The sequence below is a fragment of the Dipodomys merriami genome, unplaced genomic scaffold (assembly GCF_024711535.1).
Source record: "Dipodomys merriami isolate MVZ:Mamm:240054 unplaced genomic scaffold, mDipMer1.0.p SCAF_2, whole genome shotgun sequence".
In the NCBI taxonomy this organism is placed as follows: Eukaryota; Metazoa; Chordata; class Mammalia; order Rodentia; family Heteromyidae; genus Dipodomys; species Dipodomys merriami.
Window position 1 is genome coordinate 79,865,978 of NW_027203381.1, and position 20,554 is coordinate 79,886,531.

The 20,554-nt window shown below is 36.3% G+C and overlaps 1 protein-coding gene across 3 annotated transcripts in view; it reads left to right on the forward strand.

Annotated features, from left to right (window-relative positions):
- Cfap44 (cilia and flagella associated protein 44) overlaps positions 1–20,554 on the forward strand; it is a 76,077-nt gene that overhangs the window by 11,433 nt on the left and 44,090 nt on the right. For all 3 annotated transcript variants that reach the window (XM_070030231.1, XM_070030229.1, XM_070030230.1), the window contains exons 5-17: positions 1,143–1,305; positions 3,129–3,231; positions 4,360–4,576; positions 6,784–6,898; positions 7,623–7,787; positions 9,629–9,784; positions 10,318–10,365; positions 10,814–10,913; positions 11,429–11,523; positions 13,028–13,237; positions 14,177–14,287; positions 17,863–18,021; positions 18,638–18,874. In XM_070030231.1, coding sequence (XP_069886332.1) covers positions 1,143–1,305; positions 3,129–3,231; positions 4,360–4,576; positions 6,784–6,898; positions 7,623–7,787; positions 9,629–9,784; positions 10,318–10,365; positions 10,814–10,913; positions 11,429–11,523; positions 13,028–13,237; positions 14,177–14,287; positions 17,863–18,021; positions 18,638–18,874 — 1,879 coding nt within the window. The remainder of the gene's footprint in view (positions 1–1,142; positions 1,306–3,128; positions 3,232–4,359; positions 4,577–6,783; positions 6,899–7,622; positions 7,788–9,628; positions 9,785–10,317; positions 10,366–10,813; positions 10,914–11,428; positions 11,524–13,027; positions 13,238–14,176; positions 14,288–17,862; positions 18,022–18,637; positions 18,875–20,554) is intronic.

A 20,554-nucleotide genomic window follows, 5' to 3' on the forward strand; every position in this document is an offset into this window, starting at 1 on the left:
CAAGGTGGCTCATCCTTATAATCCTAGCTATTCAGGAAGCTGAGATCTGAGGATCATGGTTCAAAGCCAGCCCAGTCAGGAAAGACTATAAGACTCTTATCTACAATTAACTATGTAAAAACCAAAAGCGAAGCTGGGGCTCAAAATGGTAGAGCACTAGCCTTGAGCTCAGGGAGAGCACCCAGATCCTGAGTTCAAGCCTCATGACCGACAAAAAAGTTAAAAATAATGTCCCTGAAACTTTTTAGTTTCTTATAGATAAGTTAGAACCTTACCAAATCATGATTTGTTTTCTAAGAGTGCAAGAAATATTCATTGATCTTCATCTTTCTTGTAAATGAAGAATCTACATAAATGAATAATATTCTAAGTAATATATCTCTTTATACAACATTACTTTTTTCCATAGGCCTTTCTCATTTAGTTTACTTGTTATATCTTGAATTATATTAGTTAGAACATGACTGTTGTAACAATATATATTATAACATACTTATATAGCTCAACTTTTTTAAGTTTGTATTTTAAGTTAATACGATTTTACTCTACAACATAAACAATCACATACGTATGCTTGCCTATATACCAGTCTACATTATAGCAACCTTGGACAGAAGATGTTAGTTAATGAGTTACATCTGTATTTATATAGCATATACTTAGCTGACCTTCATAATTGGCATATCTTCAATTATTATAGCAGTTATGTTATCAAGTTCTGTGTTAGAATTTCCCAATATGTCAAAAATTTAAGTATCTTGTCTTTCAAGGACAAAGTATGTAAAACAGTGAAGACCCGGGCTTAATCCCAGGTTATAAATTGTGATTTACTTTTAGTGGGTGCCGGGGAAATGATACCCAAGTAGAAGGTTTAACATTATCTATTAATATAATAGCACTCATGCTGCTTTCAGGATTTCCTTGGGAAAATTAAAATAGTAACTAAATCGATGTATACGAATTTTTACTTAATTTAAAAATAAAATGTTGGTAATGCATAGAAAAATTGTGAGTTTCTGAGTAAAATTCAACTATGTTAACCTCAAATCTTTAATAAGAGTAGGATTTAAAAATAAACCTACGTCATCATTTTTCCTATCGTAAGGTGGTTTCACTTGTTTTCCTTAACAACTTTCCCTCAGACATTCTTTTGGTTATGACTGTAGAAAGCGATCCAACTTACAACGTATTGATAGCAATAGTGTGATATACATAGCTGGCAACCAACTGGTATTTCTGAATTTTAAAACTAAGGAACAGACTTATCTGCGAAGTTGCAGTGGTGAAGGAATTGGTGCCATTGCGGTATGCCTTTAGTAATTTAGGAAACAAACTTTCGTAGTATTATGGACCAACTCACGGTAGTGGCTGGTAGGTGCTAATACTATGCCTGGTATTGTGGGATCACGTGACAGGTACAGCCATCTTTAGGGCATTTTCAAACAAGTTATTACAACCATTACCGTCATTACTTTCATATACTATGACAATTTTGCAGATAGGGAAACTGGAGCCTTAGAAGTTTAGTGACTTCCCCATAGCCATTGTAGGGTTTATTCATAATTAAATTAGTAGTGGAGGTGGACGAGGGGGCTTTACCAGTCTTGCTCTGAGGACTGAAGCATAAATATGGAAATGAGAAGGAAGCAAGTGAGGAAAATGTGAGACCACCCATGATGTGAGGCTGACTATGGGAACAAGACAGGACGAGATGTCTTACATTCTCCATCTTCAGGATGAGAAGAGGAAAATTTCTTCTCAAGGAAAGCCTGTGAGAAAGTGGGGTTAAGGCATGGACACTGTCTTCTGGAGAAGACATTGAATGTAAAGTTAATAACTTACGAATGTCAGGTATCCACGAAAAACACCCAACTCAGCTCCACAGCCGTTTCCAATCAACAAATCTCAGAAGATTAAGAGTTTGCCTGAATCTCCATTCAGACCTCTGTGCTCACATATTCTATGCAATATTTCTTTGTAAATGAAGATCTAGATAGGTATAGTGTCCATTTCCCTTACATCTCAAGATCTACTATTTCTTAGTCTCATTTGCTTCTTGGCTCCAAAATCCAATTGAATCTTCACACTTGGCACAAGGCAGTCTGTATGACAGTAGACATTATATTTTTACTCCCCTTGCCTTAGTTTATAATGATAATAGGATTTGTGCTTACAAGGTTGATGTGAAATTTAAAGGAATTAATGTAAGTAAAACCAAGATGAGTGTGTGTGATACAGAGTAAGTGCTCAATAAATGTTAGCTGAGTTCAGGGTCACCATTTTCTCACTGTGCCCATCCTTTAAACTCCAGGCTGTTTTAAGTTGAAGTGATGGGAATTTACTTGAGCTGAAGAGGCAGTACAAGCAGGAAGTTAGTCCATGATTGGTATTCTGATCCTCAGAGTGTAGGGAAGAGAAGAACTACGAATTGTGTTGGGTTCAAAGACCTGTGCATTTCTCTCTGTATGAAAGCCAAATTTCTTGTCTTTGGATATACAGTAAGGAGTTACAAAACAGCAACCAAAAGCAGAATTTTGCAAGTATAATATGTGTGTTGAAGAGCTGATTTTTATAATAGCTTGCTTTTATTTTTTATTTTTTATGGCTATTTATTCTTCCAGCACATTTGACTTACCAATGAACAAGAATGAAGGTATAATTCTATGCAACTTACAGGTTATTATTTGAAAGCTGACAACAAGTTGTTCATCATGGACATACTTTATTCATGGCTTGGACACATTGTATTTTTCTCACTTATATTCCACTTATAGTTTGTTACATTTGTCAGAGGCATTATTTTTAAAATCAGGATATAATCTACTCTGGAATCATGTAGTCCATATTGGTAAGGTTTGAACAAGTCCATAAAAATTCATGTGTTAGAAACTTAGTCACCAATACAACAATGTTGGAAGGAGTGGAGTAATAAGGAGTGATTAAGGCCTGAAATAATTATTATTAAGGAAAACATTAGTTATAATCATTTTTCTTTCTTGGAACCTCATACCTGTCCAAGTTCTACTATGGGATGGTACAATAGGAAGGTCCTTGCTACATGTAGTATGTATAGGATTATCTTATGTAAAAATCTTCCTTTTAATATTTGTGTGATTCCATTTTTGTAGGTTCATCCATATAAAACTTACTTTGCAGTAGCTGAAAAAGGACATTTTCCAAATATCATCATCTATGAATATCCTTCTCAGAGGCCCTACAGAATCCTTCGAAGTGAGTCCAGTAGGCTCTTTTAAATACTCCATGTGCAAAGTTAACAACATTCTGAGGCTGATAGGATACTATTGAGAAACAAAACTGGTAGGAGATAGAAAAGAAATATATTTCATAGAATTGGCTTGTGTAATTGTGGAGCTGATAAGTCTGAAATTTGTAGGTCAGAACTTCAGGCTAGAAATTCTTGGGCAGTTTATGGGGAAGACTTCAGGCAGAATTCCTTCTTTCTCAGGGAATCCTCAGTTTTACTTTCAGCTTAACACCTGATTGAAAGAGATCCACCTGATTGTCAAGAATAATTGTGTGTGTGTGTGTGTGTGTGTGTGTGTGTGTGTGTGTGTGTGTGTGTGTGTGTGTACATGTGTATGTCCTGAACTTGGGGCCTTGGGCTTGCTTGGGTTGCTTGTTCATGGCTAGTGATCAACCACTTGAGCAATGTCTCCAGTTCAGGTTTTGTGGCTTAACTGGAGTTTCCTAGACTTTTCTGCCTGGGCCTGTTTTGAACCACAATCCTCCAATCTCAGCTCCCTCAGTAGATAGGATTACAGTTGTGAGACTCAAGATAAATTTTTCAAAGTGAATTATAAAATTATAATTATAATTATAAAATTATAAAAGCCCTAACTATAAGATATGTTAACAGCAACAACTAGTTATTCAATTGAGTAACTGAGTATTGCAGAGTAGTCAAGTTGGCACATTCAATTCACCATCATATTACAGTTCTGTTTTTCATGCAATTAATATCAGTACTCAATTTGTGTTTTTTGGAGTTTTTCAGTGACAAATTTCTAATTGTATATTGGTTGATTATAGTTGTATATTGATTTCTCTGTGCTATCGAATATGATTTTCTGTCTGTCCTCTTTCACAAGATGAAATATATTCCTGAAGTTTCTCATTCAAAAGATGATGATGACGTCTTCACATTTCTGCTTAATATCATATAATCCCTTTTAAAGTCTCAAAGATGGTGAATAATTTTGGAATTAATCCTCTAGCAGGGAACTCCTGGTTTTACATTAACACATGTCACTGAGGAATGATTCTTCTCCTTCCCCCATATGGTTTTGACTATGAAATAAATGTTTCCTTTATTTATTAGACTCCCATTCATTCTTCCAGATGGGACTGATAATGCGTATGCTTACGTAGACTTTAATGACACCGGGACTTTGTTGGCCTCTGTTGGTAGTTCCCCTGACTACACACTGACCATCTGGAATTGGAAAGAGGAGAAACCCATACTGAGGAAAAAAGCCTTTTCTCAGGATGTTTATAAGGTTACTTTCAATCCTGAAGATGAAGAGCAGCTTACTACATCAGGTTTGGGCCACATCAAGTAAGTTGGGTGATCAATACAGGTTTGTGTAGCCATTACAAGGGTATTTTCTAAGAGGATCTTAAACTTGGAGACATTTTTGTTGTTAAAAGGAGAACAAATTCAAAATATTGTTTTTAGAATTAATTAACAATGCACTTTTTTTCTAAGTAGACTTGTAAAGTTTTATTTCTGAATACATCACTGATAAAGGAAGGCTTTAAATTTGTGTCTGCTTCTTTCTCATAAACTTCACCTTCTAAGAATTTCTAATATATATACATAATGACTAATACATACAACATATAATTGGATATATTAGTTGCATAAAGGAGTTTCAGTGTGATATTTCTATACATGCATATCATGCATTTTGATCAAATTATTATTATTTGATCATCTATTACGCCTTCTCTCCTCCTTCCTTTAGAAAACATTTGAATGGTTTTAATTATTTCATTTTGTTTTCTTAATATATTTTTATTGTAAAAATGCTGTACACATTATTTTATTTTCATACAGTATATAACTCTTCCATCACACCCTCCCTACTCCTAGTTCCCATATCCTGGTTCCCTGTTTTGCACAAGTATCATTCATTTTCTTTTAGGTCTAGATCCCATATATGAGAGAAAGAATACAGTTTCAGTATCTGGCTTATTTTGTTGGTCACATGATGATCTTCAGTTCCACTTCTTTTCTTGCAAATAACATAATTTCTTTTTGGTTGTGATTGTATAATGCTCCATTATGTATTTATACCGCATTTTCTTTACTCACTCATTGACTGATGGGTGCTTATGCTAGTTTCAAATGTGGATATACAGGTGTCTGTATTGATACCGACTTAGAACTTCTGAGATAATTATGTAGTATTTAACTGTTAGGGGGGAATATTCTTTAGATATCTGTTAAATTTTATCTATAGTTTCATTTAACTATAATGTTTTTCCTTGCTGATTTTTTTCCAGATAATCTATTTGTGAGGGAGTGGTATTGAAATCACTTTTAGTTTGTTGTGTTCTATCTGTGCTCTTATTTCCCACAGTGTTTGTAGTATCCCAAGTTGATGCGCTTTTCACAATGTCACGCTCTGTTTCCAGGATGGAATGATTTTGTTCTTCTCTATGTTTGTTCCACCTGTTCCATGTACTTGGTTAACATTTTTCTCCCACCAATGCAGGGTTGCCCATAACTCAGTTTACTATATCTATTTAAATGAAATACACTTTAGTCTATCTCTTGCTCAATTTGAACCTGGTCTTTTTATTTTTCAATTGTTAGAAATACAGACTATTTGATCAGATTGTTAATACAACTGAAATGCTCAAGAAATTCAACTAAGTTTAGTAAAAATTTTCCTCTCATTTAGTAAATTGTGTATTTACTATGAAGTGTATATATGGAGAAAAGAAAGATATGGAATACTTAATTTCATGTGTTTAGTACTATGAGAAAAACATAGAATACATGGAAGATTTGATAAGGAACCTACTATACTGTGGTACAAAATGTTGGTTTTCTGGGCTTTTGGCTTTATATTACTGCTTACTGATACTTCCCATTATTTAGTTTTGAGCTAGTTGGTTAGGCCAAATGGTTTTTTTCTACATAGTATTCATCATTTAGACCATTCATTTGTTTAGACTTAATGTTAATGTTAGCTAATATTTACCCATTGCTAGGCACTAAGAGCTTTATAAAGTACTTGTTGCCATGTTGCATACATAAGTAGTTGTTACCATGTTGCATGAAAATCACTCAAAGTACACAGCTATTAAATTAGAATTGTTTGGGCACTATTATACTCTTTAAAACAACACTGTTCAGTAAAACTTCCTGCCAAGCTGGTAACATTCATCAGCCACCTGTAGTTATTGTGTACTTGGAATTGGCTAAACTGACTGAAATACTGAATTATTAATTTTATTTAATGTTAACCACTTTAAATCCGCATTCAGATAGTCGCTTGGGGCTGGTAGCTAATGCATTAAGCAGTACATCCCCAAATACAAGATTCAGAAACACAGCTAATTTTTTGTCTGTTTTGCTCATTGTTGAATTTATATTGCCTGACAGGCAGCACACACATACTTACTACACATTAGCTAGATGAGTGAATAAAACTATATGTGATTGTGAAGTACACAAATATGTAGGTCCTATTAAATAAAAATAAATAAAAAGATATTTGAGGCACACTTAATCTTCTGTGTGTTTATTTACAGGTTCTGGGGAATGGCTTTAACCTTCACCGGTCTCAAACTGCAGGGGTTACTAGGTCGATTTGGCAAAACAAGCACTACCGATATAGAGGGCTACATAGAACTCCCAGATGGGAAGGTGAGCTCAGCAGTGATTCTGCAATGATCAGCTTGTGCACCTATGAAAGCATGCTTCTATGAGAAATACTTTGTATGTTCTGAACATCTCCTGTGAACACTAACAAACTAGAACTAAAGAGGTAATGAATGTTCTTTAGATTACCAGCTTCCTTGAAGTTGCCCAAATCCATAAGTATGCACCATTTTCTTTTTTGCTAAATAGTTTACACACATAAAAGATACAAGCAGTTTCGTAAAGTGACACAATGACATAGCTGGACTTGCAGGTATGCACCACCACACTGAGATAAGTGCCCGACCAACTTTCCAACTGCCCGACTAACTTTTTGCAAAGGCCGGCCTATTCATGCTGTTCTCCACCTCCTGGCCTACTCTTAATATTTGATCTAATTCCATGCTTCAGTCACATCCTTAAGAGGAGATATATGACAAATTCTAGTTTATACATGTATGAAAAATTACATGTAGTCTAATCACAATGGTATAGAGCTGTGCATAAAGCTAGAAAGAAATGTATCAAGATGTGATTAGTGGTTACATCGGAGCTAGAGGTTTTCACTTCTACATTTTATTTTTCCATACTCAACCTTTTTGCTTTCATAATCAAGAGAAATAACCTTTTAAAATAACTCTTACACAAAAAGAACTCTTACTATTTGAAGCACACACCCATACGTGTGTCTGCTTTAATGCACATTTCTTTCTTTCTCCATTCCTGCTAGGTGCTCTCAGGGTCTGAATGGGGCAACCTGCTGCTTTGGGAAGCCAGTCTCATCAAAGTGGAGCTCTGTCGAACTGGCATGAAGTACTGTCACAACGGTCCCATCAACCAGATCACACTCGATGAGGGTGAAGTGATCACGGCTGGGTCAGATGGATGTGTTAGAGTAAGATTTTTTTAAAATTATCTTTAAGGAGTTGTACAAGGAGTTGCCATTCATGAATATGACACATCTTCATCAGTGTCACCCCTTTCACCATTCCCACCCAGGCCTCCCCACCTACCTGCTCCTTCACGGTTCTTAATTTATAGGATATGCCATGGATTCTTGACTGCATTCCCTCCTTCTTCTCCTCCTCACGAAAGATTTTTTTGATACTTGTGCAACTGCAACTTTGTCTAAGACTCAGAGATCATTCAAATGGCTTTGCTAGAGTTTTGATTCTCAAAATCATCACTTTACAGAGGGGATAAATGATCATTTTGTACCAAGAACAATTCATTTTAAATGAGGCTTTTCAATTTGTTATATATTTTACTACTGTCCTTTCAACCCATGTAAAGGTTTCTATGTCTATAATTTAATATTATATATATAATATTAAATTTAATCTTAGACTTCACACATTGTGCTTCTTTTGTCTTGTAATGTATTTACTACTTTTCTAAGATACATATCACCCTGAGAAGTCCAAATACCTAGTCATAGAAAACCTTGACAAAGGAAGCTGAACATTTCATAGAGGATCCTCACGGACATCAGTAATTTCTAAACTTACTTTTTTTCCCCTTAAGGTCCCATCTCTTCAGTTCTTCACATTGTAAACCCCAGCCTCATCTTGTATGAAAAATATAACCTGTTTCTGGGGGTTAGTCTGCTTCTCAGATCTGGATCTTTCTCCCCTACCTATCAGCTTAATCTCTGCAATAACAATGTCCCAAAGGTCACTTTCCCCAAATCTGAATCGTTCAGTGTAGGATAACATGGAAGGTGTGTTGACAGGTATGTCCAGAGTAAGCTCCGACACTTCATGGAAGTTCTGGATTCCTCTCCAAAGGAACAGCAGCCCTTATCTGAGATAGTATATTGTAAATTGATATGTAATAACAAGCATTTTTCTAATGGTATCACCAGCCTCATCAATTTCCTTTGGTAATTAAAAAGTACACGAATCATTGCGAAAAAGATACATTGCCCCTTCCAAAAGCCTTTGAATGTATAAGAATGAAGCTTACATTAAAACATCTTGCTCAACTATTTGGTCTCTATAGTCACTTTATATGAGAAAAAACCCCAATGGAAACCTTGAAATAAAGAAACTTTTTTTTTTTTGCAAGTTAAAATTCTTACACAAGACAGTACTTGCTCACTAAATTGTATTCTTTATAAATACAAAGGAAACTATAATAATTTCTTGTATTTCAATTAAGAATAAGATCTCAGGGGTTGCGTTTTGGCTGGTGTTGTAATTACTCATTGCTAATTTAAATGAAATAAGAAATGATTCTTGTAAAACATCAGAACCTTTTCTGGCTTAGAAAACAAATGAAACAGCTGGGTATCAGTGGCTCACACCTGTAATCCTAGTTACTCAGGAGGCTGAGATCTGAGGATCGCGGTTCAAAGCCAGCCCAGCAGGAAAGTCCATGAGACTCTTATCTCCAATTAAGCACCAAAAAAACAGAAATGGTGCTGTGGCTCAAATGGTAGAGTGCTTGCCTTGAGCTGAAGAGCTCAGGGAAAGCACCCAGGCCCAGAGTTCAAGCCCCACAATCAAGAAAGAAAGAAAGAAAGAAGGAAAGAGAGAGAGAGAGAGAGAAGAGAGAGAGAGAGAGAGAGAGAGAGAGAGAGAGAGAGAGAGAGAGAGAGAGAGAGAGAGAGAGAAAGGAAGGAAGAAAGAAAGAGAGAGAGAGCGAGAGAAAGGAAGGAAGGAAGGAAGGAAGACAGAAAAGAAAAGAAAGCAAGTGAAACTACTAATTAAAGTATTTTCCTATTAATTTTACAAGATATGGGACTTTGAGGCAATAGATACTGCTGACATTATAGATGACAGTGGATTGTTGGAGATTGAACCTATTAATGAACTTGTAGTAGGCAAGAATGTCAAACTCTTCTCCATGATAAAAATGGATGAAATTGGAAGTAACTTTTGGTTGGCTCAGGTATGTTGCATTCTTCTCTTTCAGTTATTTAACGTTACCTGAACATAATATTAGAATACTAGTACAGATGGGTATTGGTGGGTCATCCCTGTAATCCTAACTTCTAAGGAAGCTGAGATCTGAAGATCAAAGTTCAAAGCCAGCCCAAGGGGAAAAATATGAGACAATATCTTTAATTAAGCAGCAAAAAAAATGCCAAGTTGGAGGTGTGGCTCAAGTGATAGAGTACCAGCTGTGAGTGAAAAAGCTTAGCAAGTATGCAAAGCTGTCCAGTGCCAGAGCACACAAAGTATAGACTAGTGTAATGGACTGTCTAGACTGAAAGTCCATTTTGCTGTAAGAAGTATAAGGCTGCACTGCTTACTTTTGGTTGGATTCTAAAATATATAGAAATTATTTATATTAAATATCAACCACACACTATGGTATATGTAAGACTTAGATTTTATTCTTTATATTACTGGATAAAAATTTTAACTTGATGAATGCTTAATATGATCAAAGAAAATTCTGTTAACTGTTTCATTTTTTAGGATGCCAATGGAGCCATATGGAAACTTGACCTTAGTTTTTCAAATATTGTAAGTTGGATATTTTTCTTATTTCCCTGTAACTTTCATAGGAAAGTCTGTTGTTATTTAAAAGATAGTTTGTTTTGTTATATTAGATAATTTTTGCCATTGAATAAAAATGATCTATCATTACACAATTCACTCTTCACAAACATATGGAATGTTCATGTATATTATCTCACATGATAATCACGGCTATTTGGTTGACCCAGTCTTATTTTACAGAATGGAAATAGTCATTTGAAAGGACTTAGCAAAATTATAGTCAGTAAGCACAAAGCCAAGACTCTGTCTGTTCTTATTTCAGTGCTTTCTCTTAGCCATTATGTGTTTTCTCATTTCTAGCCTAACAAAATTGCACATGTGTCAGAGAGTTCTGTTTGCATTTCTTTGAACTTGACCTAAATTATCTGTTACCCTATCTTTGAGATCTGGTATGGTCTTTTTCTGTTCTCAGACTCAGGATCCAGAATGCCTCTTCTCCTTCCATTCTGGACCTATTGAAGCCATAGCTGTGTCTCCTGTCACTTATCTTATGGCCACAACTGCCTTGGACCGTAAGTGCGAACTCTTAATGAAGATGTATGGTCTTCTTTTGTTTTCAATGAGGTTGGTTAAAATATTTGAGAATTTTCTCTCAATGGAAACCTCTTAGTGAGGTGAATTGTTGGGAACTCTCAGTGACCAATGCAACATCTTTGCTCACTGTGAGAGATTGAGATAAAGACCCAGTCTGTAAGGTGTTCATAAACATGTTCTTTATTTGCTATTTATTGTTATCTACCTTCATGCTCTATCATGTTTCTTCCTTCTTGATTTAAGGTAAATCTATAATGTGATCTGTGCAAGGTGAAACAAGTCATCAGTAATCTACTTTATTATTTATGTTTATAAATTTCCTGTCTATGTAAGTATTCATGGATATTTTTGGCCAAAAAGGCCATTTGCTTGTCAACTGATGAGGTATTTAAGAAGGATCTTGTTATAATACTTGACTTATCGAAAATGAACCAACATTACTTTAAGATAGCTTATGTTTATGATTTTTTTCTTTAAATCTATCTTTGTATAGGTACTGTTCGAATCTATGACTTTTCTAGCAAAAATTTTTTGACTCAGATGAAATTCAAACAAGGAGGCACTACCCTCACTTGGGTACCTCGAATAGTAAGTTTGGTGTCTTAATAAACGTGTAAGCATTTGTTGTTAATATGCTGTCAGTGCTATTTTATAGAAATATACATTTTCCTGGCTTAGAATTTTAGAGGTGAATCAGAATTTAAGTTAGCTTATTTCATTCATAATGTGATAGAAATCATATTAAGACCTCATCTCTTAATAGGTTTTGTCTTTTTTCTTATGAACATCCTTTAGGCAACATGCCAGTAAGTAATAGTCCCATGTTGCAAAGTAATTATCTGCCAGAGCTCTGCACATCCTCTGTCTACCTGTCTCTGATTTTTATCATCCTAACATTTTCAGAGAAACTACCATGTTCAGGATTCTGTTTTGACTTGTGGGATTATAGCAGTTTACAAAAAGATTTGTACTTGTCATCATGGTTCACACTTTAGTGGGAAGGAGAAAGAAACTGATCATAAACCAAACAAATGACTAAACTATGTTATATTGGATGATGTTAACAGCCATTGGAACAAATTAGGCAAGGCTAGGGAGTCCCAGTTATACACTGCTGTGTAATAAGCTATTCTAGCATATAGTAGCATAGAGACAAGTTATTTGATTTTTGCTTACATATTCTTTGGATTGGGAATTAGAAGAGCCAACAGCAGAATTGAACTGTCTTTGCTTGATTGTCTGATTCCTTACTTGGGAAATCTTGAGTGGGGCCTGGAATAATCCACAGATTTCTCATCACAAAGCTGGCACCTGGATTGGATAACTTGAAGGCTAGACTTGAGTTGGGGCACATAGAAGTGTTCACCTGTTCATGTGACTGGGACATCACCATAAGCACAATGACCTCAGAGTTGTTGCACACTTCTTAAATCCAGGAGCTAGAGTTCCAACTGATAAGGCACAAAGTGGTGGCTTTTTAAATAACCTTTTTAAATAACCAAATACAAGATCTACCAAACTTGACTGGGAGAAGCTGCACAGTCACAAACAACACCCAGATTTCTGAAGCAGGGACTTCATAAACCTTTTCTTTTGGCAAATAATTTACAGCCATGATTTTTCTTTTCTTTGTTTTTTCCCCCTCTCCCTCTCCCTTCCTTTCCCCTCTCCCTCCATTTCCCTGTCCCCCTCCTCATCTTCTTCCCATTCCTCCTCCTCCCCTTTCTGTCTGTCTCTGATTCTTCCTCCTCCTCTTTCTCCTCCTCCGTGTGTGTACCCAGGTGCATGTGCCAGTACTGGGGCATGAACTCCAGGCCTCATGATGTATATTATTATGCTAGTGATAAGTGCCTAACATGTGGTAAACAGACACTGTGCTAGTGTTTGAATGGCTGCTGTTAACCCTTCTGTGGCCATTCATAATGGCCTAAAATTAATGGAGATTTCCATAATGTGGTACAGAGAGTTGCAAAGGTCAGCCAATATAAAATTATCTAAGTCTAGATTTTAAAAAATAGAAGTATTTGTTGTGTAATACAAATTTATTCATCAACTAACTTCAGGTCCTGTGTATTTAATTATTCCACCCAAGGTAAGCGACAATGGAGCACAAATTAGTGTAGGATTCGAAGATGGAGTTGTTCGAATTCTTGAACTTTATGACCCAAAAGGAGTCACAGTTTTTACAGGACGGAAGAAAATTTTGGATGCTGAGATGACTTTGAGATATGTTTTCAAACCCCACACCGCTGAAGTCACTGCTTTAGCATACGACCGTGATGGAGATATTCTAGCCACAGGGGTAAGGAAATTGAGGATCTCCTTCTCATTTCCGACTGGAATTGCCTTTTAAATCTACCTACTTAATTGGGTCTCTTTACTGAAATAAGCTTCCTACAGATATATTCATACTTTATTTTCTCTGTATTCATATTCACTCAGGGTAGTCTTGTGTATAACATTTAAAGACACTCTTGAACACTCTAATGTTTATTTTAAAAGATTAGAAAATTTAAATTGGAATCATGCTGGATATATTATTTATAGTTAGTATTTTACAGCATTTATATATTTTTTAAAAAGTAACTTATTGTTTTTGTTTTTTGTTTTTTATGTGGTGCTGAGGAATCGAACCCAGGGCCTCAGGCATGCAAGGCAAGCGCTCTACCACTGAGCCACCTTCCCAGCCCCAAAAGTAACTTATTGTTATAGAGAGGTGATGTACAGAGGGATTACAATGATGAGTCAGGCAATGAGCACATTTCCTTTTGTACAGAGTCTTCTGTTTCCTCTCTCTCTCCCAGTCCCTCCCTCCCATGGATAGCTCAGTTGTAGAAATTCTGCTCAGTGATAGCACACATGAGGTCTTGAGTTTGATCCCCAGCATTGCAATAAAACAAAACAAAACAAGAAAGCAATGAACCAACCAAAACACAACTGTGATCAATGCAGAAGATCGCTGTAAATTCATGCAGTAAGATAGGAGAGTATGCATTATGAAATTTTTGTGAATTTCATGTGTATGCATAGTTATCACATTTTTAGAATGGTAGATTGGAACCCAGGTGGGTAAGATGTAACAAGTAATTGAACTAAGAATTCTCTCATATTAATAAGTATATATTATTAGTATGTATATTATAAAGCAGATACACTATATGTCATTAAACCCTTTTTTATGTCCAATGGATTAGATTTCATAGTAGTAAATACTGGATGAATGTGTCTCTTTTTTTCTTAGAGTAAGGATCAGACTGTCTTTTTCTTTGACGTGGAAAAGGACTATAACCCAATTGGTTATATTAATACTCCTGGACCTGTTTGCCAGTTAATATGGTCCACAATATTTCATGTAAGTCATTCTTCTTTGTCCTCAAGATCACAAGTATCTGGTAGCTAGAGAACCACAGTTGTGATTATTAACCCTGTTATTTGGTCCTCCAGGAGTCATGAAGGTAAGTGCAGGTGGCTCCATTTGTTGAGCATTATTTAGGAGCTCTGATTGTCCTCACCACCTCTTTACTTATTAGTTGGTCACCATTCTCTTCCAAACATAGAGCTGTATCAGGCTTGCCTCAAGAATGGTGACATCTAGTCAGATACACAATGATTTCATTTGGACCAGTCACTCTCTTAAGAATCACACGCTCAGGGCTGGGGTGAAGCTCAATGGCAAAGTGCTTGCCTAGCAAGTCCAACATCCTGGATTCGATCTCCAGTACCGAAAAAAAAAAAAAGATAAAAAATACAGTTAAGAAGAAAAAGAAGGGGCTGGGAAGGTGGCTCAGTGGTAGAGCGCTTGCCTTGCATGTACCACATAAGCAAAAAGAAAAAAGCCGGAAGTGGCGCTGTGGCTCAAGTGGTAGAGCGCTAGCCTTGAGCTGAAGAGCTGAGGGACAACACCCAGGCCCAGAGTTTAGGCCCCACGACCGGACCCCCCCCCCCAAAAAAAGAAGAATCACATGTCTAGCTCTAAGATCTGAGAATAGTTCCTTGCGGTTGTTTCCTTACTTTTCCCTCCTCTCAATCGACCTTTGCTTTCTTGCTAATCTGTCATTGCTTCTTTCCTAGCAATTGGAAAGAAGTTGTGTAAGATATAACTAATAATACAAATTTGATGAAAGACACATAATACATAATACCTTTTTCGACCTCCTTTGGATTATTTGAAAATAAAAATGTTTAAAAAATTGGAAACAGAAATTCAAGATTAAATAACAAAAGTTATTTTAAGCAGTGCCATCTGTCAACACTTGTATTTCTAGAATTATTATATGAGAATTACTAATGTCAAAGTGAACTAGTCTAAGCTCATCTTCAAGCTCATCTGAACTCATATTTTTCCTGAAAGCATTAAGCTTCTGTCTCTTGTTTTTGGGAGAGAGGCACAAGTCAGTCCGTAGCAAGTTGTCAACTGTTTGTCAGGTGTAGTGGTGTATACTACTCAGGAGGTGGCCGTAAGATGATTGTGGACCAAGGCTACCTCAAGGCAAAAATCTGATGTGAAAGGACCAGGGCCATGGCTCAACTAGTAGCATGAAACCCTGAGTTTAATTTCCAGTGATACAAAATAAAAATATAAACGCAAGGGTAACTATAACCCGTTCTCTAACCTCAGCCTTTCAACCTACTTCGGTAGGTCTCTAATGATACAAAGACTGGTATTTCATTTACCATTTGCTTTCTTTAATCTGTGGGTTGACTCTTCTTCACTTCCTCTTATAGACATCTTAGCTTTCATAATTATTCATTCCAACATGCTGCAAACTAAATGTTAGATCTCCCTCAAATTAATATATTAAAGCTTAAATCCCCAAATGTAGATGGGACCTCTGGCAAGTGGAGAGGTCATGACAATGAAGCCATCAGAGTGGCACGCGTGTGCTTGTAAGAGAATGAAGAGAGCAGCGCTTCCTTTCTGTGCCTCCTGGGAATACTTGGAACAAAATTTCAAGAAGTGTGTCACAGATGCCAGGGCCTTCGCTTGAACTTCCAGCCTTCAGAACCATGAGGAAGAAATCTGTTCTTTTTTTTTTTTTTAAGCCACTCAAAATATTTATGGTTTTCTGTTCTAGCAGCTGAAGTGACTAAGACAAATAAGTATCAGTGACATTTTTCCAAGTGCTCTGATCCCCCTTTTCTATCTTTCATCCCTATTGGATTGTCCCCAATGAATTTGTAACAGTATCAAGGAAGATTAATATCAGGAGTCCTCAGGCAGGAACTGCCTTACCTCCCTACCACCAACAGAAAATCCCATTTTCCTGACTCCCTCTTCTTCCTCTTTATTTCTCAGTTGAAGAGCTGTTTCCTTTCCCCGTTGTCAGCAATTCTCATTCTAGGCCTCTGAATCCTCTTCCTTCTTGCTGTTTTCAATATTTCATGTTACTTATCTCTCTTTCTTGCCATCTCACTTTAACCTCATCTACTCACTGGATAATTTCTATCAGTACTTGTGTGTTCACGCCTCTCTGACTTACATATGTTTTCCAGCTGCTGCCCTATCTTCTCAGCCAACTTTCTCAAAAGGATTGACTATTCTCAAAGACTCCATTTCTTTATATATTACTCTCTCCTTTGCATGTTCTTCTCAGCCTTCAGTTTCATCATTCCACCCATCAGTTTTTGTAAAGGCATCATAGATTCCCAATTGATATTTACTTGGTATCTTTCTTGACCCCTTAGCATCATTTGACCCCTGTTGACCTTACCTTTCTCTTTGAAATAGCTCCTCCCCTTGACTTTCATCAACTCCTCTTTGTTACATCCTGCAATTTCTTTGCACTCATCGTCTCCTAGTCATTGTGCGCTATTTCCTTAGTGGTCTGAACCTATCTCTCATCTCTCTCTTCTGTTCCCCTCCCAGAGGATATGATCCAAGTCTATAGTTTTCTTATGAGCCTGAATGTACCAGTGGATACTTGCACAGTGTTTTCTTTATACAGCAGACTCTGAAAACCTTTCCCTGGTTCCATTATGTGATTATATTTTAGTCATCCTTGGCCTTCAAGCTCAGCTCTACCTTCCCAGGAAGTTTTGTGCAGTGTATTGGTTCTGTGGTACCTTTGCAATTGTAATTTACCCTAATCTATGTAAATTGCTATGTGATAGGATGTCCATCTGCAGGTAAGTTTCATAATGGTCTGTTTGTCTAGATTTGTTTTTATTACAATTTTATCTTTAGCATGTGAAACAATCCTGAGTATATAGTAGGTGCATAGCAATTAATCACAATGAAATAACAGAATGAATAAGTATTTCAAATTATGAGTCAATGAAATATCAAATATCCGGGGGATTTCCCATGCTTCATTAAATACAGGATTTTTGGAGCAAGAGACAGGACTGAGTTGCAGAAGTTTAATTTAGAATCTAAATTTTCTAGGTTGCCTGTGAGAGGTAATCAAGGTTGTAGATGTCCCCAAGAACACTTAGGAAAAACAGGGACAAGAGGGAAGAGAACAAAGACCTTAGGAGCATCCATATTTAAATAAACTTAGGCAGATAGAGGCTTAGCTGGTAAAGGAGACTAGGACTTAATGTGTTGTCTACACACTGCATTTCTAATTATAACCTTCAGTCTTCAGGGCTATCAGATTCCACAGCCACGTATTTGGCTCTAGACTTGTGTTATGTCATCTCTAAAGAAACCATATCCAAGTCTAAGTTTAATAGTTATCTTACTTAATCATTATAGAATTGGTAATTAGTATTACTAAGGATATAGTAATAATTAACAAGTCGTAGTGCCAATAACTACAGTTGGAATTAAGCAGCTTATAAAAATGACTGTGCATGTCAGCTGTACTTTTTTTTCTGGTTTATAATTTTTTTTGAACTTGTGTAAAAACTTCCTTAGATGTAAGTGATATATTTGTCTTTTTCTCTTCTTTTCTCTTCTCTTCTTTTCTTTAATTTCTTTCTTAGCCCAAAAGTACTTTGCTGATTTTCTGTGAGAATGGATATGTCCTTGAAGCTCCTTTGCCAGATATTGAGGAAGAGCCTGATCGTGATGTTGTCTCCTATGAGATCCATGGATTAGGCATAAAATGTTTCCATTTTTCAAGCATCAAATCCCAGATTCTGGTATGGGGCATTCTTGAATTATTATCTCCTGATATTTTCCTTTTACTAGAAAATAAGATACCCTGCATAAAGAACTGGGAATATAAAATGAAGAGTAAAGCAGATCCTGACCTGAAGGAAATTATAATTCAGTAGGAGGCAGTAGAGGTCAAATATGATGTATAAATCTGAGAGATAATTCTAAAAGTATAAAAGGAGGAAAAGGTAAAATGATGGGAAGGAGGGATACCAGGGTTGGAGACTTTTATAATGGACAGTTAGACAATTGAGGGTGTAAATCACAGTTTTACTAAGGTGGAGACAACTTTCCTCATGATTGTGCAATCACTTAAGCTGCTGTATTGGCCCTGAGAGAAAACTATTTAACATTTTTTAGGGAAGAATGACAAAATAATTTCTACAAAACTGATATCCATAAAGGTAAAACAGAAATTGCAGTTATTTGAATTTTATTGATGAAATATATTCCCCCAAATGGTAATTATTCGTAAATGGTATGATGTGTTAAATCAGAGCCATGAGTGGTTTTGAATCCCATCTTCTTTCTGTCCTTGTCACACCTAATAGTGTAAATGAATGTTACAATTTTTTTTAAAAAAATGTCTCTTTTAAAAAGAGGTCAATGGAAATTGAAAAGAGACAGAAACTAAAGGAGCAGAAGGAAAAGGAAAAGGAAGAAAGGATGAGGATGTTAATAGAAGAGTTGGGAGAAGATGGAGCAAACGAAGTCCAGGAACAAGAGCAGGAAGAAGCAGAGGAAGAGGAACCATTACCTCCAATTTTTATTCCACTACACCCTTCTCCCATTCTCTGTGGCTTTTACTCTGAGCCAGGGAAGTTCTGGGTTTCGTTGGTGAGCAATAGTGCAATAATTTTTATCTCAATCATATTCTAATCTAGTTTATAGTTTTATTATTTTTCACCCCATTCTTACTTCCTTCTCATACTGTTAAGACTTCATTGCGCCGGGTGCCGGTGGCTCACGCCTGTAATCCTAGCTAATCAGGAGGCTGAGATCTGAGGATCAGGGTTCAAAGCTAGCCTGGGCAGGAAAGTACAGGAGACTATTAGCTCCAATAAAACACAAGAAAACCAGAAGTGGCACTGTGGCTCAAGTGGTAGAGTGCTCGCCTTGAGCTGAAGAGCTGAGGGACAGTGCCCAGGCGCAGAAAAAAAAAAGTTTTTGTGGGACTTATGTTTTATCTACAACTAGAATGTGCTTAGGGAAATCTAAGACTATGAATGTGTTCAAATGGTCTCTTTGCCACTGTGAACAAATTGGGACTTGGAAAAATAAAGAAGAAAGGGGAACTAGGGAAAGAAGGGGAAAAAAAGGAAGAAGAGGAAGAGAAACATTAGAGACTGCTACAATGTATGGGAATACCTTTTCAATTTGTATTTTCTAGTCTTATCACGAAATGTTTTCTCAATCTATTGCAAAGCAAGATTTGCATCAAAATATAATTTTCATGTGTGTATCTAAAAATCTGACACATAATTATATGTGAATGACCATACTGATTCCTAACTGGACTCTGTTTTGAGCAGCCAACAGTACTAAACAAACCAAAGGTCATTGCTATAGGGAATGAGGAAGGGTGACTCTTCCCTCTACCATGTTTCCTAGAAATAGATCTTTTGTAACAACTTCAAAGATATAAACAGCAAGAAGAATAGAAGGTAGGGTTAGACCCCATTTATTCGTCCTTATTACCTATCTGTCTTCTGTGTTTTTTTTTGAAACAGTGAACATTGTGTAGAGTTCAAGGAACAAAGAGATTCTTAAGACATGGTTCTCATTTTCAGGAAGTTTCTTCATTTGAAGTAAAGAGGCACTGAAACAACTACTTTAATTCAATGAAATTTCATGACTAGCATCTTGAAAACATTGGTGAAAAAATTTATTTAAAAAGATTAGTTAGTGTTTACTCATAAGGTGACAAAAGAAGTGTTATTATGGGGCCTACTTTTACAAAATTATCTTTAAGTAGTGTGCAAAGGAGTTGTCATTCAACAAAGCAGTTCATGAATACAATGTGCCTTGGCTAATGTCACCTCTTTGAACATTCTCACTCTTCCCTCCAACACCCCCTTCCCTCACTTTTCTTACTTTCATTTTTTTTTTGTAGTGCAAATTTAAAAAATGTATACACAAGATGCAGGACACCGGAATCAAATACAGTGAAAACAGGGGTTATACCATGGGGGAAGAACATACAAAAGAAGCAAAAAAATCATAGTACATTATAAATACATGAAAAACAATAGCAAGAAAGAAGAAAAACACTTGTGTCCCTATCTTGGGATTCATTTCACTTAACATCATCTTATTTGGTCATATCTACATAGCTCCAAAACCTAACTTCTATTTTCTGTTCGTGGTCTTGGGCAATGAACCCAAGGCCTCATACATGCTGCAGGTGGTCTACTAAGGCTAACTTTTAGTATGTGTCAAAGCTTCATTCATTTTCAAGGCTGAACTGCATTTTGCTTCTCTACCCAGTCATTTATGGACTTAAACCACTTCTACCTT